The 18,652-nt window shown below is 43.7% G+C and overlaps 1 protein-coding gene across 1 annotated transcript in view; it reads left to right on the forward strand.

Moving 5' to 3' along the window:
- The first annotated feature begins 497 nt into the window (after nucleotides 1-497).
- The window catches only part of FRYL (FRY like transcription coactivator), a 336,418-nt gene continuing 318,263 nt past the window's right edge, over nucleotides 498-18,652 (forward strand). The window contains exon 1 of the mRNA XM_065404953.1: nucleotides 498-820. Within this exon, the coding sequence (XP_065261025.1) occupies nucleotides 622-820 (199 nt within the window). The 5' untranslated portion in view covers nucleotides 498-621. The remainder of the gene's footprint in view (nucleotides 821-18,652) is intronic.

Here is an 18,652-nt window from a genome sequence, read left to right on the forward strand (position 1 = left end):
TTTAATCATTTGCTGATTTTATTCCCAAATGTAAAAAGTGTGGAAGAAAGACAGATTTTTCTGTGCATTAGCATAATAAAATATTAATGTACAGTAAGTAGCTATACAAGAATGTAACTGGTTCAAAACATTGAATATTGGAGCTGTTAGTAACTCTGTTTGTAAAGCTGGGGAATGAACTTTCTAAATGATAAGTGTTATCTGTGAATGCAGATGTATACTCCTCCCTGTGCACTTAATTGAAATGAAGAGCCAATGAACTGTCAAAAATAAATTTGCATTTATATATATACGTTTCATTACACTTTTTTGTTTAAAATCATCATACTGCTAAATTTATTACTTTGTGTTGTGCAGCAGTTGATCAGCACATGTATATTCCAGTAACTTAATGGCTTATTTGGTTTTGTTATCAGTCTGTACAGTAAACGGCTTTGAAATCAGCCTCCCAACAGCTGACCTGCTGGTGTTTGGCACCACCCAGGTTTAGCATGACTTCACTATGTAAAGTAGCTCGAGCAGTCCACCTTACTGATTCTTCAAGGAAGTTTGTATAGGCACCTGGGTGTGTGTTTTGTGCAGCTAGTTTAATCAGTGTTGGGAAAGTAGACGGAACAAAAAATGGAGTTTTTAAAAAAAGTCGTTCCTGCTGTCATTTCTGGAGATGTGGTGCTGGATATTGGAAGTACTATTGAAAGCTCCCCCAGGCTATTGAAGATGAGACGTGTCAGCCTGCTTTCATTAGGACAGACCATAGATGAAGAAGATGAGACAAATTTCTCACATTCAAATTACAGCATGTATCCACATCATCAACTTGGTAAAGTAAAACTTCAGTAACTATTGTAAACTTTTTCTCTGATCAAAACTGTTTTGATTGATTAGTCTGAATTGTTGTTGAGTATTAGAAAAGGCTTTCTTCAGAAAGCAATTATGATTATGGATTTTTTTCTTCAGTTTTAAAGTTATCTACAATTTAAAAAGTGTTTGAACCATTTGTTAATATTTTGTGAAATTGCTTTAAAATAATCTCATAATTAAGGGTATGTTTGTATATTACACATGCATATATGCATATGATTTTTAATTTAAGATGAACATCCATTTTCAAAATAAGGTTTTGGATCATAAAATGTGGCCCTGATCCTGCCCTGGAAGATGCACAGGCTTCCATGGACTTCAGTGGGGCTCTGTGTGGGTGCAGGGGTCAGTTCATATGGTTCTCAGTGCAGGATCAGGGCTGCTGTCCTTATACCATCTTTGGAAACTTCAGTAGCATGAAAACACAAGAGCAGAAGTCTCTCCCAAGCCATTCCTTTTTAAAAATCTTTTTTTTTAATGTTTTGACATGAATAGTGTATGTAGTATTCCAAATTTCTTAAAAACATAAATAGTAATTTACAGCATACTGATTTTCCTGTTGTGCATAGAAAGGGGTATTTAATTATATACTGTAGAGTTCAATAATATTTCCTTTACATCCTTTAAAAAGGCTGAACAAATTACTTTTCATAAAGCTAAAAAGATTTTCCACATCACACACGCAACATGTTGATTGGTGTTTAAATATTTTATTTATTATGCTTTTTTAAAAAAGAGGTTCAATTAATTTACTTAACTTTTTCAAACAGTTTCAGAAGGGTGTGTGGTGGAAGGTCCAGTTTTGCTTTGGGTGGAAATTTAGGGGCTTGATGACGTGCTCTCTAAAGCCCTAAATGGTCTAGAACCCTGCTGGTTATCACTGATTCAGCTTCTCCCCCAGGCTCTGTCATGGCCGTTTCAATCAGCTGGAATGCTCTCTGCTGTTCAGCCCCAGGGTTGAATTTCCAGGTGTGGCAGTACCCTCTGACTGCAGGGTCCTCAGCTCTGAAATTCACCCCCTTTTTGTGTGGTCGTCCCCCCCTCCCCGAGCCTTTCTGACATAGTGTAAAATGCTGGTTTGGCTTTTTTTAAAGTCAGGTTATCTTGTGTTGGAAACACAAGAAACAATTTTGTTGTTGTTGGCCAAATTGTTAAAGTGTATAATACATTTGAATATACTGTTTGCTGTACATGTAACATCACCAGCCATTGATAGCTCATTGCAGAGTAAAAATCTCTTTGGACTCCTGTTGCCAGCGTGCTCAAAGTTCTAGCCAGACTTCATCATGTAGCTTCTGTGAAAGGATGACTCATTATTAGTTAAGTTCTACTTCGAATGCTGATCCTGTGTGTATTCACTGTGGGTGTGCGTGTGCTCCATGTTCCTAGGACCAGAAATTATAGCAGCATTTATTGGTCCATGTCTGGGCCCTTCGTTTCCTGGAGCTATCAACTGAGGGCATAAAGGGTGGCACGGACTGATCGCCTCTCCAGTTCCTTTCTACTGCTTGCAGTCGGGGATGGAATCCTTCTGTGTCTAGTCTTCTAGCTTTTACCTGTATGTATTTTGTAAATAGTTTTTTATTAGCTATATTGATAGTAGTGAGTTTGTGATTAGTAGAGATCAAGGATTCTCCCCTGTTGTTCCCCCACTGTTTGGGGCACTTAGTATGCCCAAGGCTTCTAGCCCTGCCTGGCTTGCCCTCGGGTCGTCCTGGTTAGTGATCAGCACAAGAGCTGCCTGTACTACATAGGGGAATAACAGATTCCATCAAAGTGAGAGATCTGCCACTCCTTTCCCCTTTGCACTAGGCAGTCTCATTTCAGACTCCACAGGCACTTGATGGAACTCTCCATGAGGCCCCTGTCTGACCTTGGACCCTCCCACTCTCTGCCTCATTGTCTGGAGCCTCAGGGTAGTGCCTATGCAACACCAACATCTTCCAGCTTGTGTCGTCTAGATCCAAGACTCCATGAAATGGAGACATGAAGCGGGTAAGGAGAATCACCCTCCTAAAAAGAGAGAGAGTTTACTTTTTAAGACGTCAAAGAAAAAGATTGTCCGTTCCCCTCCTGCAGTAGCAGTTGAGACTCCAGGACCTGGAGTGTTGTGTCCTGAGCTCATGGGGAACTCAGACTGGCACTGACTAGCAGGAGTTCCAGTATTCTGAAGCCATCCACTAAGGCTTTCTCATTGGTGGTCCAGGCTGCATCTGAAAGGGCTAGACAGAAACACCCCTGGTCTACTCCTATGGATAAAGAGGGCAAACACCTGGATCTGTTTGGGAGAAAGGTCCTTTTCATCATCTAGTCTCTTGTGCAGATAGCCCAAACGGCTAAATAAGATTTCCTGAACTACGCCAAGTTTGTGGAATTTACTGTGGACAACCTTCTGCAGCAGGACAGAGCTTGTTTCCAAGGTCTGATAGACAAAGGCAAATTGATAGTCAAGACCACTCTTCAGTCCACAGCTGATGCTACTGATACCTCCTTTACAGCTATGGCTACTTTAACAGAGCTAATTTCACAAAGCTAAAAACAATTATGACCAAATCAGCTGGGAGGAAGAATTTAATCAGAAAAATGTGTATGATGATTGGGAAATATTTAGGAACACCTAAATATTGATAGTAATGAATATAAATCAGAAATTAGGAATTATAGTAAATTTGATAAGGCAAGCCAAGGGACACAAGGAGAAATCTATGGCTAGCAGAGTTAAGGGACTGTAAGAAAGAGTTGTTTAAAAAAAAAAAAAAGAATCCTGACAATGGTAGTGGTCCATTGCTAGATGGAAATGGTAGAATTGTCAATAATAATATAGAAAAGGCAGTGGTGTTCAATAAATATTTCTGTTCTATATTTGGGGAAAAAATAGGTGATGCAATCTCTTCATATAGTGACAGCACTCCTTCTATTCCACTTGTATTTTAGCCTTTAAAGTCAGAAGAGACCATCATGATCATCTAGTTTGACCTCCTGCATATTGCAGGCCACAGAACCTCACCCACCCACTCCTGTCCTCGACCCATAATCTCTGGCTGAGTTACTGAAGTCCTTAAATCATGGTTTAAAGACCAAGTCACAGAGAATCCACCATTTACACTAGTTTAAACCTGCAAGTGCCCCGTGCTGCAGAGGAAGGCGAAAACCCCCCAGGGTCTCTGTCAATCTGAGCTGGGGGAAAATTCCTTCCCGACCCCAAATATGATGATCAATTAGACTCTGAGCATGTGGGCAAGACCCATCAGCCAGACACCTGGGAAAGAATTCTCTGTAGTAACTCAGAGCCCTCCCCATTTAGTGTCCCATCACTGGCTGTTGGAGATATTTGCTGTGAGCGGTCACAGATTGGCTACATGCCATGGTAGGCAGACTCATCATACCATCCCCTCCATAAATTTTATCAAGCTCAGTCTTGAAGCCAGTTAGGTTTTTTGCCCCCCACTGCTTCCCTTGGAAGGCTGTTCCAGAACTTTACTCCTCTGATGATTAGAAACCTTTGCCTAATTTCAAGCCTAAATTTGTTGATGGCCAGTTTATATCCATTTGTTCTTGTATCCAAGTTCGCACTTAACTTAAATCGTTCTTCTCCCTCCCTGGTATTTATCCCTCTAATGTATTTATAGAGGGCAATCATATCTCCCCATAGCCTTCTTTTGGTTAGGCTAAAGAAGCCAAGCTCTTTGAATCTCCTCTCATAAGGTAGGTTTTCCGTTTCTCGGACCATTCTAGTAGCTCTTTTCTGCATCTGTTCCAGTTTGAATTCATCTTTCTTAAACATGGGAGACCAGAATTGCACACAGTATTCCAGATGAGGTCTCACCAGTTCATTGTATAATGGTACTGACACTTCCCTGTCTCTACTGAAAATACCTCGCCTGATGCATACTAGGATTGCATTAGCCTTTTTCACAGCCGCATCACATAGTCATCTTGTAATCAACCAAAGACACCTAAGTCTTTTTCTTCCTCTGTCACTTCCAACTGATACGTCCCCAGTTTATATAAAAAAAAATCTTGTTGTTAGTCCCTAAATGCATGACCTTGCACTTTGAACTATTACATTTCATCCTATTTCTATAACTCCAGTTTACAAGGTCATCCCAGATCATCTTGTATGATATTCCGGTCCTCCTCCATATTGGCAATACCTCCCAACTTTGTGTCATCCGCAAATTTTATTAGCACACTCCCAATTTTTGTGCCAAAGTCAGTAATAAAAATGTTAAATAAGATTGGTCCCAAAACCAATCCCTGAGGAACTCCACTAGTAACCTCCTCCAGCCTGACAGTTCACCTTTCTGTATGACCCATTATAGTCTCCCCATTAACCAGTTCCTTATCCACCTTTCAATTCTCATATTAATCCCCATCTTTTCCAATTTAATAATTTCCCAGGTAGAACTGTATTAAATGTTTTACTGAAATGCAGGTAGATTAGATCTACTGCTTTCCTTTGCCTGGAGAATGTTAAAAAGGCACTAAACTTAAACATTTTTAAACCAGCAGGTCCATATAACTTGCATCCAAGAGTTTTAAAAGAGCTGTCTGAGGGACTTGCTGCACCCTTAATATTGATATTCAATAAGTCTTTGAACACTGGGGAAGTTCCAGAAGACTGAAAGAAAGCTAATGCTGTGCCAGTTTTTAAAATGGGTAAACCAGCAACGCAGGTAATTATAGGCCTGTCAGCCTGACATTAATCCTGGGCAAGACAATAGAGTGGCTGACAAGGGGAATTGATTAATAAAGAACCTAAAGGAGGGTAATGTAATTAATGCAAATCCATATGGTTTTATGGAAAATAGATTCTGTCAAACCAACTGGATATCTTTTTTTGATGAGATTACAAGTTTGGTTGATAAAGTTAAGCGTGTTGATGTAATACACGTAGACTTATATAAGGCACTTGACTTGGTACCACATGACATTTTGTTTAAAAAAACAAAAAACAAACAAACCTAAAGTCTTATAAAATTTAACACCGCACACATTAAATAGATTAAAAACTGGCTAACTGGTAGGTCTCAAACTGTAATGATAAACAGTGAATTGTCATTGAGTGGCTCTGTTTCCAGTGGAAACCCGCTGGGATCGGTTTTTGGTCCTATGCTTTATCAATGACCTGGAAGAAAACATAAAATCATCACTGATAAGGTTGGCCAATGACACACAAATTGAGGGAGTGGTAAATAATGAAAAAGAGTGGTACTGATTCAGAGTTATCTAGATTCCTTTGTAAACTGGGTGCAAGCAAACAATATGCATTTTAATACAGCTAAATGTAAATGTATACATGTGGAAACAAAGAATGTAGGTCATACTTACAGGATGGGGGACTCTATCCTGGGAAGCAGTGACTCTGAAAAAAGATTAGGGGATTGTGGGGGACAGTTAGCTGGATGTGAACTCCGATTGTGACGCTGTGGCCAAAAGAGCGAATAACAATCCTGGGATGAATAAACAGGGGAATCTCAAGTCGGAGTAGAGAGGTTATTTTACCTTGGTATTTTGCACTGATGCAACCACTGCTGGAATACTGTGTCCAGTTCTGGTGCTCACAGTTCAAGAAGGATGTTGATAAATTGGAGAAGGTTCAGAGAAGAGCCACGAGAATGATTAAAGGATTAGAAAACGTCCCTTATAGTGGTAGACTCAAGGAGCTCAATCTGTTTAGCTCAGGGGTGGGCAAACTACGGCCCGTCAGGGCTTTGGATCCAGCCCGTGGCGGCGTCGGCACCACGTCCCAGCGGCCCGCGGCGGGGGGGCACAGGGCTCTGTGCGTTGCCCTTGTCTCCAGGCACCACCTCCCACAGCTCCCATTGGCTGGGAACGGGGAGCCGCGGCCAATGGGAGCTTCGGGGGAGGTACCTGTAGGCGCGGCAAGGGCAGTGCACGCAGAGCCCTCCGCCCCCCTCTCCCAGGGACCGCAGCGCTTCCTGCCCTGGCCCTGGTGCGTGCTGCTGCCACCCCGGAGCCACTTGAGGTAAGCGGGGCCGGAGCCTGAACCCCTCCTGTACCCTGCCCCGCAACTCCCTGCCCTAAGCCCCCTGCCTACACCTCGCACCCCAACTCCCTGCCCTGAGCCCCCTCGTACACCCCACACCCCTCCTGCACCCCAACCCCCTTCCCTGAGCCCCCTCATGCACCCTGCACCCCTGTTCTGCCCCAATCCCTTGCCCTGAGCACCTTCCTGCACACCGCACCCCCTCCCACACCCCACACTCCCTCCCACACCCTAACCCCCTGCTCCACCCCTGCATACTATTTCCCCACCCAGATGTGGCCCTCGGCCCAAAAAGTTTGCCTACCCCTGGTTTAGCTTAACAAAGAGAAGGTTAAGAGGTGACTTGATTGTAGTCTATAAATACCTACCTGGGTAACAAATATTTAATAATGGGTTCTTTGATATAGCTGAGAAAGGTGGAACAAGATCCAACAGGTTGAAGATGAAGCTAGACAAATTCAGACTGGAAATAAGGCGTAAATTTTTAATAGTGAGACTGATTTACCCTTGGAACAATTTACAATGGAGCAGAGTGGATTCTCCATCTCTAACTATTTTTAAATCAAGGTGGCATGTTTTTCTAGGAGATATGCTCTAGGAATTATTTTGGGCAAGGTCTATGGCCTGTGCTATACAGGAGATCAGACTAGATGTTCACAATGGTCCTTTTTGTCCTTAGAACGTTATTAGTATAAAGTTAATCAAAATGTTTATTTTATCTTATGTCTTAAAATAAGCTTCAAATCAACAGCTTGTTGTGAATCTTAGTAAAAAAGGATGACACTGGTTCTAGAATGGAAAAGTACTACTGTTGAACCAGCTGGAAAGGAAATCCTGCAGGTACAAGTCTACTGTAGCAAAAATGGAGAGGCCTTTGTTTAACCTTGTATTTGATGTACTATTGGTGGTTGAGCAATTCAGGATAACAAAGCATACAAAACTCTAATCCTGCCGTTGAAGATTAATTCTCTATTCTGACTCATTAAATGCCTGCCAACTGGCTGTCATTAGAAGTAATTTCCTCAAATCAGTGTTACATGACTGTTATCATAGAAAAGTGTGATGTCATCATTTACAAAATGCAGATTTGCAGACTGTTCTGGGATCATGCTTTTAACAGTAGCGGATAGCAGCTGAATCCTATTTAAATTATCTGCTTATTTCTATTTTTGTATCCTGGTAATGGAATGAGGTGCTCTTATGGAACAGAGCAATGTACTACTGCATTACCAATGAGGAATGCATTAGAAGGCAGGTGTCTTCAAAACAGGTAATTAAAGCAATCAATAAAATAGGCACATAAGCCTTAGGAAAGTGTTTATCAATGTCAGCAGATATTGAGCAATATAAGAATAAATGTAATAAAGCTGTTCAAAATTTGAATATTTTTTTTAAACAGTGAGGTTGCCTATCCTACATGAGTGGCTGAATTGTATGTCGATTGAAATAAAAGTTTCCAGTTGTTGTTGTTCCTATTTAAAAAATATAGTTGATGTTTTAAGAAGAACAGCTTATAAATGAATGTAAATTCAGGTGAAACACTGAGTTTGTCAAGTTTAACTGTTAAAAGGTGCATAATTCAATAACAGTAGTTTTCTGACAGTAACGCTAAAGATGGAAGAGAAGAATTATGTGAACCTAAAATATTTGCTTTATGTGGAATTAATGGAGGTAAAATGATAACTTTATTTTTAGGATTAAAATACAGCAATTATACATTTCCTTTAAATTAATATAAGTAACATTTTGCTGCTTGATTTAAGGCAGAAGTCAAAGCCTTACAGAAGAATGCTTTATAGATAAAGTGGATGTTGTGCTTAATGGGTATTTTCCCTGAGTATACGGTAGAAATAGTCTTGTATACCCGTTTTAGATTTATAAAGCTAGTAGGATGACAGTAGTAAAAAAAAAAAAAGGCGAAGATACTTAATTTTCTGAAATACTTAATGTGATGAACTGTGTGTGTGTGAGGCATAAAGCTTTTACAAATGTTATTCAATGAATACGGTTCAGTTAAATTTATAATTTATTTAGGAGCTGTGTGCTCAGTGCTGTACAAGACAGTCCCTTTCTCAAAGAGATTACAGTGTAGAAGGTAGATACAGAAAAATTAGATGCACTGAGAAACTCAGAGGGAAAATTTACCTTTGATTAATAACCTATATCTTTATAGATGAATCGTTTAATTTTCCTCTCCTTTCTCTGAATATCTCTGGATCTCCCTTTCCTCTTTTCCCATAATGTTAAGAAAGGCCAGCTTGCCTAGTGCAATCAGGGCCGACGAGGGGAGGGGGGGCGAAAGCCGGTACAAATTACCGGGGCCCGGCGGTCCGGAAGGGGGCCCAGCTTCCCCCCCCCCCCTCGTCGGCCCTGTTTAGCCGGTCCGCCCTTGCTGGGGGGCCCGAAAGATTATTTTTCACCGGGGCCCGAACCCGCTCTCGGTGGCCCTGAGTGCAATGACAATAGACAATCAGACATATAGTGTGCAAAATGTGCAGTTATAGCAGCAGACCTGTCCTTCAGTTACATTGCGAGGCAGGGGAATTCATATAATGGGACAGTTTTAAAAAACTGAGGTCTGTATAAATCAAATATATAATGACTATACTAGAGATTTTGAATTTATTCATATGGAACTCTCATTACTCAAGTATGTCCACATTACTTTTGTATATTAATGTTGTCTCCTTTTATGAACATAAATCCCATTTCTCCACAAGCAGTTCTGCTAAGATGAGATGAATATGTTCCTTGGTAGTAAACCATTAGTTAATAGAGTTCTGGTTACCCTTATGGTGCTAAGGTGGCTACGCAAGTTCTGTATTTAAAGGTGGTAAATATGAGTTCTAAATGAGTAATCCATTTTGGGAGAATGAAAGGAGGCCCTTCAGTAATTCCATTTTTCTTCTTTTGAGATACCAAGAGGTGATAATGAGTATTTACTCTTCCTTTCCAAGGGCTGTCACATGTGAGTTCTGTCTTGTCACTCCTCCTTTTCAATTAGTATTTATAGGGGGAATAATGAAATGCTTTGACTTGCAGTATTGCCAATAAGCTGAGAAAAAGAAAAACGTCCAAACGCTGGTGCATGCTGGCTTGCAGTACAGTCGAGGTAAAATAAATGATGCTTGTAGGTAAGGTATGTATCTAAAATAGAGATACCAAACTTATTTTGAGGAGAGGGATGAATTCAATTTTTAATTGTGCTCCAAGGGTTGGAGAAGCTTATGCTTCCAATGGGTTTATATCAGGGGTGGGCAAACTTTTTGGCCTGAGGGCCACATTGGGGTTCCAAAACAGTATGGAGGGCAGGTGTAGTGTATTAAATTGCTCCCCGTAGGAATGTGCTACTTACGGCTGCCAGTCCTGGCGCTCTGAGCGGCATGGTAAGGGGGCGGGGAGTGGGGACTTAGATAAGGGGCAGAGGGTCCCAGGCGGCAGTCGGGGTGTGGATAGGGGTCGGGGCAGTCAGGGGACAGGGAGCGGGGTGGTTGGATGGGGGTGGAGTCCCGGGGGGCGGTTAGGGGTGGGGGATCCCAGGAGGGGGCAGTCAGGGGACAAGGAGCGGGGGGGGTGGATGGGTCGGGGGTTCTGAGGGGGGCAGTCAAGGGGAAGAAAGTGGGAGGGGGTGGATGGGGGCGGGGGCCAGGCTGTTTGGGGGAGGCTCAGCCTTCCCTACCTGGGTGTAGTGTATTAAATTGTTCCCTGTAGGAATGTGCTACTTATGGTGTACTACTTACAGCTGCCAGTCCTGGTGCTCCGTAAGTAGCACGTTCCTACAGGGAGCAATTTAATACACTACACCCAGCGGCTCTCGCAGCCGCACTGCCTGGCAGGAGCTCGCAGCCCCGCTGCCCAGAGCGCTGGTAGCATGGTGAACTGAGGCTGTGGGGGAGTTGGGACAGCAAGGGAGGGGCCGGGAGCTCAAGGGCTGGGCAGGACCATCCTGTGGGCCGGATGTGGCCCGCGGGCTGTAGTTTGCCCACCTTTGGTTTATATAGTTGTTACTAATGATGGTGGAGTTACCATATAGAGGAGGTGCATAGGTAACACAGAGCACCTAGTTTGGCCTGCAGAACCTTTCTGCACTGGGGGGAAGGAGACCAAAGCCCTAAGGTAAGTGGGGAAATGGGATACCGGGAAGAAGCATGAGCAGGAGAGTGCAAGAGGGGAGGACTCCTGTCTCAGACTGAGAAAGTGGGACAATCAGTGAGTTATCTTAAGTGCTTATACACAAATGCAAGAAGCTTGGGAAACAAGCAGGGAGAACTGGAAGTCCTGGCACAGTCAAGGAACTATGATGCGATTGGAATAACAGAGACTTGGTGGGATAACTCACATGACTGGAGTACTGTCATGGATGGATATAAACTGTTCAGGAAGGACAGACAGGGCAGAAAAGGTGGGGGAGTTGCATTGTATGTAAGAGAGGAGTATGACTGCTCAGAGCTCTGGTATGAAACTGCAGAAAAACCCGAGAGTCTCTGGATTAAGTTTAGAAGTGTGAGCAACAAGGGTGATGTCGTGGGGGGAGTCTGCTATAGACCACCAGAGCAGGTGGATGAGTTGGACGAGGCTTTCTTCCGGCAACTAGCAGAAGTTACTAGATCGCAGGCCCTGGTTCTCGTGGGAGACTTTAATCACCCTGATATCTGCTGGGAGAGCAATACAGCGGTGCACAGACAATCGAGGAAGGTTTTGGAAAGTGTAGGGGACAATTTCCTGGTGCAAGTGCTGAAGGAACCAACTAGGGGCAGAGCTCTTCTAGACCTGCTGCTCACAAACTGGGAAGAATTAGTAGGGGAAGCAAAAGAGGATGGGAACCTGGGAGGCAGTGACCATGAGATGGTCGAGTTCAGGATCCTGACACAAGGAAGAAAGTAGAGCAGCAGAATATGGACCCTGGACTTCAGAAAAGCAGACTTTGACTCCCTCAGGGAACTGATGGGCAGGATCCCCTGGGAGAATAACATGAGGGGGAAAGAATCCTTATTGAGGTTGCAGGAAAAAAGAAAGAATGTGTAGAAAGAATAGTAAATATGGCAGGCGACCAGCTTGGCTTAACAGTGAAATCCTTGCTGATCTTAAACGCAAAAAAGAAGCTTACAAGAAGAACCCCCACAGTGCAAACCAGTTAACTGTCTATGCACAAGAAGTGGAAGTTTGGACAAATGACCAGGGAGGAGTATAAAAATACTGCTCAGGCATGCAGGAGTGAAATCAGGAAGGCCAAATCACACTTGGAGTTGCAGCTAGCAAGAGATGTTAAGAGTAACAAGAAGGGTTTCTTCAGGTGTGTTAGCAACAAGAAGAAAGTCAAGGAAAGTGTGGGCCCCTTACTGAATGTGGGAGGCAACTTAGTGACAGAGGATGTGGAAAAAACTAATGTACTCAATGCTTTTTTTTTGCCTCGGTCTTCACAAACAAGGTCAGCTCCCAGACTGCTGCACTGGGCAGCACAGTATGGGGAGGAGGTGACTAGCCCTCTGTGGAGAAAGAAGTGGTTCAGGACTATTTAGAAAAACTGGACGAGCACAAGTCCATGGGGCCGGATGTGCTGCATCCGAGGGTGCTAAAGGAGTTGGCAGATGTGATTGCAGAGCCATTGCCCATTATCTTTGAAAACTCATGGCGATCGGGGGAGGTCCCCAATGACTGGAAAAAGGCTAATGTAGTGCCCATCTTTAAAAAAGGGAAGAAGGAGGATCCGGGGAACTACAGGCCAGTCAGCCTCACCTCAATTCCTGGAAAAATCATGGAGCAGGTCCTCAAGGAATCAATTCTGAAGCACTTAGAGGAGAGGAAAGTGATCAGGAACAGTTAGCATGGATTCACCAAGGGCAAGTCATGCCTGACTAACCTAATTGCCTTCTATGAGGCGATAACTGGGTCTGTGGATGAGGGGAAAGCAGTGGATGTGTTATTCCTTGACTTTAGCAAAGCTTTTGATACGGTCTCCCACAGTATTCTTGCCAGCAAGTTAAAGAAGTATGGGCTGGATGAATGGAGTATAAGGTGGATAGAAAGCTGGCTAGATTGTTGGGCTCAACGGGTAGTGATCAATGCCTCCATGTCTAGTTGGCAGCCGGTTTCAAGCGGAGTGCCCCAAGGGTCGGTCCTGGGGCTGGTTTTGTTCAATATCTTCATTAATGATCTGGAGGATAGCGTGGACTGCACTCTCAGCAAGTTTGCAGATGACACTAAACTGGGAGGAATGGCAGATACGCTGGAGGGTCGGGATAGGATACAGAGGGACCTAGACAAATTAGAGGATTGGGCCAAAAGAAACCTGATGAGGTTCAACAAGGACAAGTGCAGAGTCCTGCACTTAGGACGGAAGAATCCCATTCACTGTTACAGATTAGGGACCGAATGGCTAGGAAACAGTTCTTCAGAAAAGGACCTAGGGGTTACAGTGGACGAGAAGCTGGATATGAGTCAACAGTGTGCCCTTGTTGCCAAGAAGGCTAACGGCATTTTGGGATGTATAAGTAGGGGCATTACCAGCAGATCGAGGGACGTGATCATTCCCCTCTATTCGACATTGGTGAGGCCTCATCTGGAGTACTGTGTCCAGTTTTGGGCCCCACACTACAAGAAGGATGTGGAAAAATTGGAAAGAGTCCAGCGGAAATGATTAGGGGGCTGGAGCACATGACTTATGAGGAGAGGCTGAGGGAACTGGGATTGTTTAGTCTGCAGAAGAGGAGAATGAGGGGGGATTTGATAGCTGCTTTCAACTATCTGAAAGGGGGTTCCAAAGAAGATGGATCTAGACTGTTCTCAGTGGTACCAGATGACAGAACAAGGAGTAATGGTCTCAAGTTGTAGTGGGGGAGGTTTAGGTTGGATATTAGGGAAAAACTTTTTCACTAGGAGGGTGGTGAAGCACTGGAATGGGTTACCTAGGGAGGTGGTGGAATCTCCTTCCTTAGAGGTTTTTAAGGTCAGGCTTGACAAAGCCCTGGCTGGGATGATTTAGTTGGGAATTGGTCCTGCTTTGAGCAGGGGGTTGGACTAGATGACCTCCTGAGGTCCCTTCCAACCCTGATATTCTATGATTCTTACTAGTGATGGTAAGAGATGAAAATAGCAGAGCTTGACTGTTAGAACCCAGGGGAAATTTGTGGGACTGGCAGTTTTAATTTTTTTTTTAATTTAAACTGTTTGACAAAAAAATCAGCCACCTACAATTAATATGGAACTCCATGAGACTACTTCTACAGAGACACTTTTCAGAACTGCACTTTAAGCTTCAAGCAGTAGAGAAGTCTGATGTTTTGAGTGTGTGACAAAATACAACCGTTGGCGCATAACACCAGTCCTCAAGTCTGTACTGACTTTAACTTCCAAGGGGAGTTCATGGTGCTGGTTATTTTCTAGAAAGGTGTAATGATCTTAGATCATCTCTCCCTATGTCTTGTCACTGGAGTTATCTTCTTCTTTAGTAATATTTTGATCAGTTTTGCAGTTTAAATGGTCTACAGAAGGTAGAAGAGCATTTTCAGCACAAGACCAGTACCTCTGGAACTTGCTCTTGTGGCTTGTAAAAGTCTGTGTTTTGACTTGCTTCAGGGTGCAAAGCAGGTGGCCCATCCCGCTTCAGATCATTTGAGCATGCAATGAGGCTCTGCCTGCCAGAAACCCATGAAATTGCTGAGAGGAATCCAACCTGCTGGATGCTTGGGTATTTTAAGTCTCTGGAGACTGAACAAAGTTCAGCTTCACCCCCTATTGCTTAAACACACTTTCTCCCAGACCTCCACCTCAATGTATGAGCCTTCTCATTTACTGTATAACTCTCTCAGGATACATGTGATAGTTGTGAGGCATATAACATATACAGACACTTTGCCCAGAGTATGCTATATTATTCCTCTTTTTTCCTTAACAGAAAGCACAAGGGAGTACAGAACATATAGGATATAACAAACAACCTAAATGCCTTTCCCTTGGGAATCCTTGGGGAGCCATCAGTGTTCATGAAGGTTGGCAAGGTTGCCTGCCTCATGCAGGCCCCAACATGTTGGGTTGCTTCTCCTTCAGGGAGTCTTCTTCCCCAACTTGCTTTCTCTGTCCTTTACTGTCCATGCTCTTCCTGTCTTCTGACAAGAACTTTCCGTGTGTCTCTCTGAGTCTTCCTGTGAATCATTATTTAAACCCCTGGCTTTCTTTGGTCTCTGTATGTGGTACCAGAGATACAGTGCAAGGGTATAAATGAGAATAATACTTTGCACCTACCTTATATAGTGCTTTCTCTCTGACCTCCAAGTATTAAATTTATTAAGCCACACAACACCTTTTAGGTAAGTAGCAGTATATTAATTGTATAGGTGGATAAATTGAACCAAAATGAGAGTGAATCAGTAGCAAGGTTAATAATAGAATGTCAGGAGTTCTGATATCCAAGTCCTTCTCTAACAAGTAAATCATGAAGGCTAGGAGGAATGAGAACTCTAGAGAGTAAGAAAAATGTGGAGTAAGACCAAAAATAGCTAGTAAATGTTGACCTATGTAGAAGAGAAAAGTAACAAATGCCTCAGTAATGAGACTTCTCTCACATTCTGTATGGGGGTGGGGGGCATGAGCAACACATTTTTTAAAAACCATGTGCTATACTGGTGTTGGGATCTAACTGACCCTATGTTTAGACAATGAAAATAGATAGCAACTGCAACAATAAAGGGCACAAACGCAATAAAAGTACTACTACTTTGAACAAATGGAGCAAGTAGGAGACATGTTCTGAACATACAAAGCTTTTACACCCTGCACATTTTTGATATTTTTGTGTCTCATTCTATAGAACAGACGTAACATCTTTCCTGTTTATTAGGCTCTGGGTCAGTACTCAACACACTAGATCAGGGGTAGGCAACCTATAGCATGCGTGCCAAAGGTGGCACGCACACTGATTTTCAGTGGCACTCACACTGCCCGGGTCCTGGCCAGCAGTCCGGAGGGATCTGCATTTTAATTTAATTTTAAATGAAGCTTCTTAAACATTTTAAAAACCTTATTTACTTTACATACAACAATAGTTTAGTTATATATTATAGACTTATAGAAAGAGACCTTCTAAAAACATTAAAATGTATTACTGGCACGTGAGACCTTAAATTAGAGTGAATAAATGAAGACTCGGCACACCACTTCTGAAAGGTTGCTGACCCCTGCACTAGATGCTGCTTCCCTAGAAGCCTCAGGCAAAGCTGCAATGTTCCTTTCCTGCACCAATGGTTTCAAAATTACTGTAGCCAGCTGTCTGAGAAACATCCGTCTCTTACTCAGAGATTTATTCTGCCATACACAATTCAACTAAATCTCAACAGTGTATGCATTCAGACATGTGGTGTTCAAGGTGTTTGCAAAAACCACCATCAGCCGGCATTTGCCCATCCATTTTGTGGATACTGTCTGGTCGTGAGTGTGCACACTTCTTTTTGTTTTGTTCTAAAAATGAATGATATCTGATTTTACTTCAGCCCCAGATGTGGAAGCGTCTGAGTGCTTAGACGACAGCAGTATTACCGTTTCCCCATTTTTGGATACATAACAAGGGTCATAATTTTCCTGGAAGCCAAACAAACTGGAGTGGACTGGTCTTTGCTGGATGGGGAGAAACTGAGCAGGAATTTCAGTTGTGTTCCTTCTCATTGTGCCAACCAAAGTAAGACTTTTTTTGGGAGTAAGTTCCTTGCAAATCCAACACTAGTGGAAAAAAATTGTCTATTGTGGTATTTCTCCCTGTTCCCTCTAAAGTGTGCCAATTTGTTAACCACATTTCTCGCCAGACTTCTTGTTACTGCTGCATTTCCCTCTCTGACCGTGTATTTTTTCAGCATTTAAAATATGAGAAGTTGGAGAGTCACAGCATAGCCAGAATTTAATGTTGTACCTGGCTGGTTTTAAAGGCATATACTTCCTGACAGGGCAGCAATTACAGAAAGCAACCAGCTGTTTGTCAGTGGTGACCCTTTCATAGGGCAGAGTACCAGGAAACAAACCCTAGATCTCTGAAATAGGAGAAAGTTTGGTACTCTTGTTTTGACTTCTGTCTCTCTCTGTTGTTGAAGCACAGGACCCTTTTTATGGTTTTAAATAGATGGAGTGAGATGCTGGCTCTGAATACCAGCCTTCCATGGTCTTTTGCCACAGTTCCTGTGTTTCTCTGCTAAATTTATAAACACCTTCTCACATACGCAGTCTCAGTATGGTGACCACCCATTGTGAATTGGGTGGGTCAGTCCCAAAATGCACATTCCAGTCCCAGTCCTGGGCTGAATGACTCCGGGACAGCATTTGTCCTAGATTCCCTGTGGTGCCACTCGGCGCCTGCCCAAGGCTCAGGGGCAATGCCAACCTCTTCCGGGGGGAGGGAGGAGGGAGAGGTACTGAGGTGGTCTTCAGTGCCTCCCCTTGCCATGAGTCTCTGCCCCCTACTTCTCCTCTCCCCCCTGAAGCCCCACTCCCTGGCCAGGCCAAAAGCTGGAGCCTGGCAGTAAGAGCCGCCCAGGGAGGCTGGGCTGATGTGGGGAACCCTGGACTTCAACCTGCCCTAGGCAGTGTGCCCTAGAGGGCGTGGAAACAGGCCGGGGGCTGCTCTCGGGCCCCCTGACCCCACCCAGGGCAGGTGGAGGGTCTGGCATTCCCCATGGCAGCCTGGGCTCCCTGGGCAGCTCTTACCACAGCCCAGCTCCAGCTTCTGGCCTGGCCAGGGGGTGGACCTTGGGGGGAAGAGGAGGTGCAGGGTGTGCGGCCTCGGGGGAAGAGGAGCGGTAGGGGCTTGGGGGAAGAGGAGGAACAGGGGCGGGGCTCCTGCATGTGTCACGCTTTTGACTTTTGAAAAGGTGGTCGCCCTAAGTCCCAAGTAGGCACAGAGTTCTGTCTCAAGCACTGGTTGCCAAGTATTCCCAAGCAACTCAGCCCCATACTTGTTAGAGTACTTGAGAATGAAATCTAACTGCAAGCAAGAGAATAGTGTCCCTAACACATTGTATGGAGTACATGATCAGTCCTGGAGCTGGAGTCAGGATGATTCAGGTGGAGGTTTTGCTGGTGTCTGCTGCTGTCTTTCCCCATTTTTCATCTTGGTTATTGGACAGCTAAAAGTTGGCAGATACATCCTCACTTTCCTGCACAGCAGTATCATTGGAGTCACTTTCCTCAGTGATTTAATCTTTCACTGCTTCCGTATCACCACACTGTGCCGCAAGAGCGGGCTCCCAGTCAGAATCATTGCTGCTAAACTGCAGTATGAGAATCATCGGTGTCCTCTGTGAAAATTCTCAGGAGCTCTTCATGAGATCCAGCTCTTGCCATCTTGTCTCACTCACAGGAGAAAAATACAGCCAGTGGACTGTTGAAACACAGCTCTGCTATTGATGGTAACAGGGCAAGAGAAGTTAAACTGAAACTGCTTCTGTCAACAGTCTTTTCCCCGGCAACAGTGAGTCTTTTCCTGAGCCACAACATCTGTCAAGTGTGGGCTTGCCAGAAAATGTGTCTGACAGTTGTGGCTTACCCAGAAATTCTTCCTAGCATATATAGGCTTCCCAGAAAATCAATTTGACAATGTTGTCTTCAAAGAAATTCAATTTGCTGGACAATTGTGAAGATACATAAGGCAAATGTTATCTGGGTCTATCAGACCCCCAGGACCCTTTGGGTGCCTTTTTTGAAAAACAAAACCCACTGAAACTATGATAAAAACAAATGCTGAAAGGTTAATATAATCATATCGTAACTGCTGCCTCAAAATAAAAATACTCTGATCCTGGA

Source organism: Emys orbicularis, chromosome 5 (genome assembly GCF_028017835.1).
Source record: "Emys orbicularis isolate rEmyOrb1 chromosome 5, rEmyOrb1.hap1, whole genome shotgun sequence".
Lineage (NCBI taxonomy): Eukaryota > Metazoa > Chordata > Testudines > Emydidae > Emys > Emys orbicularis.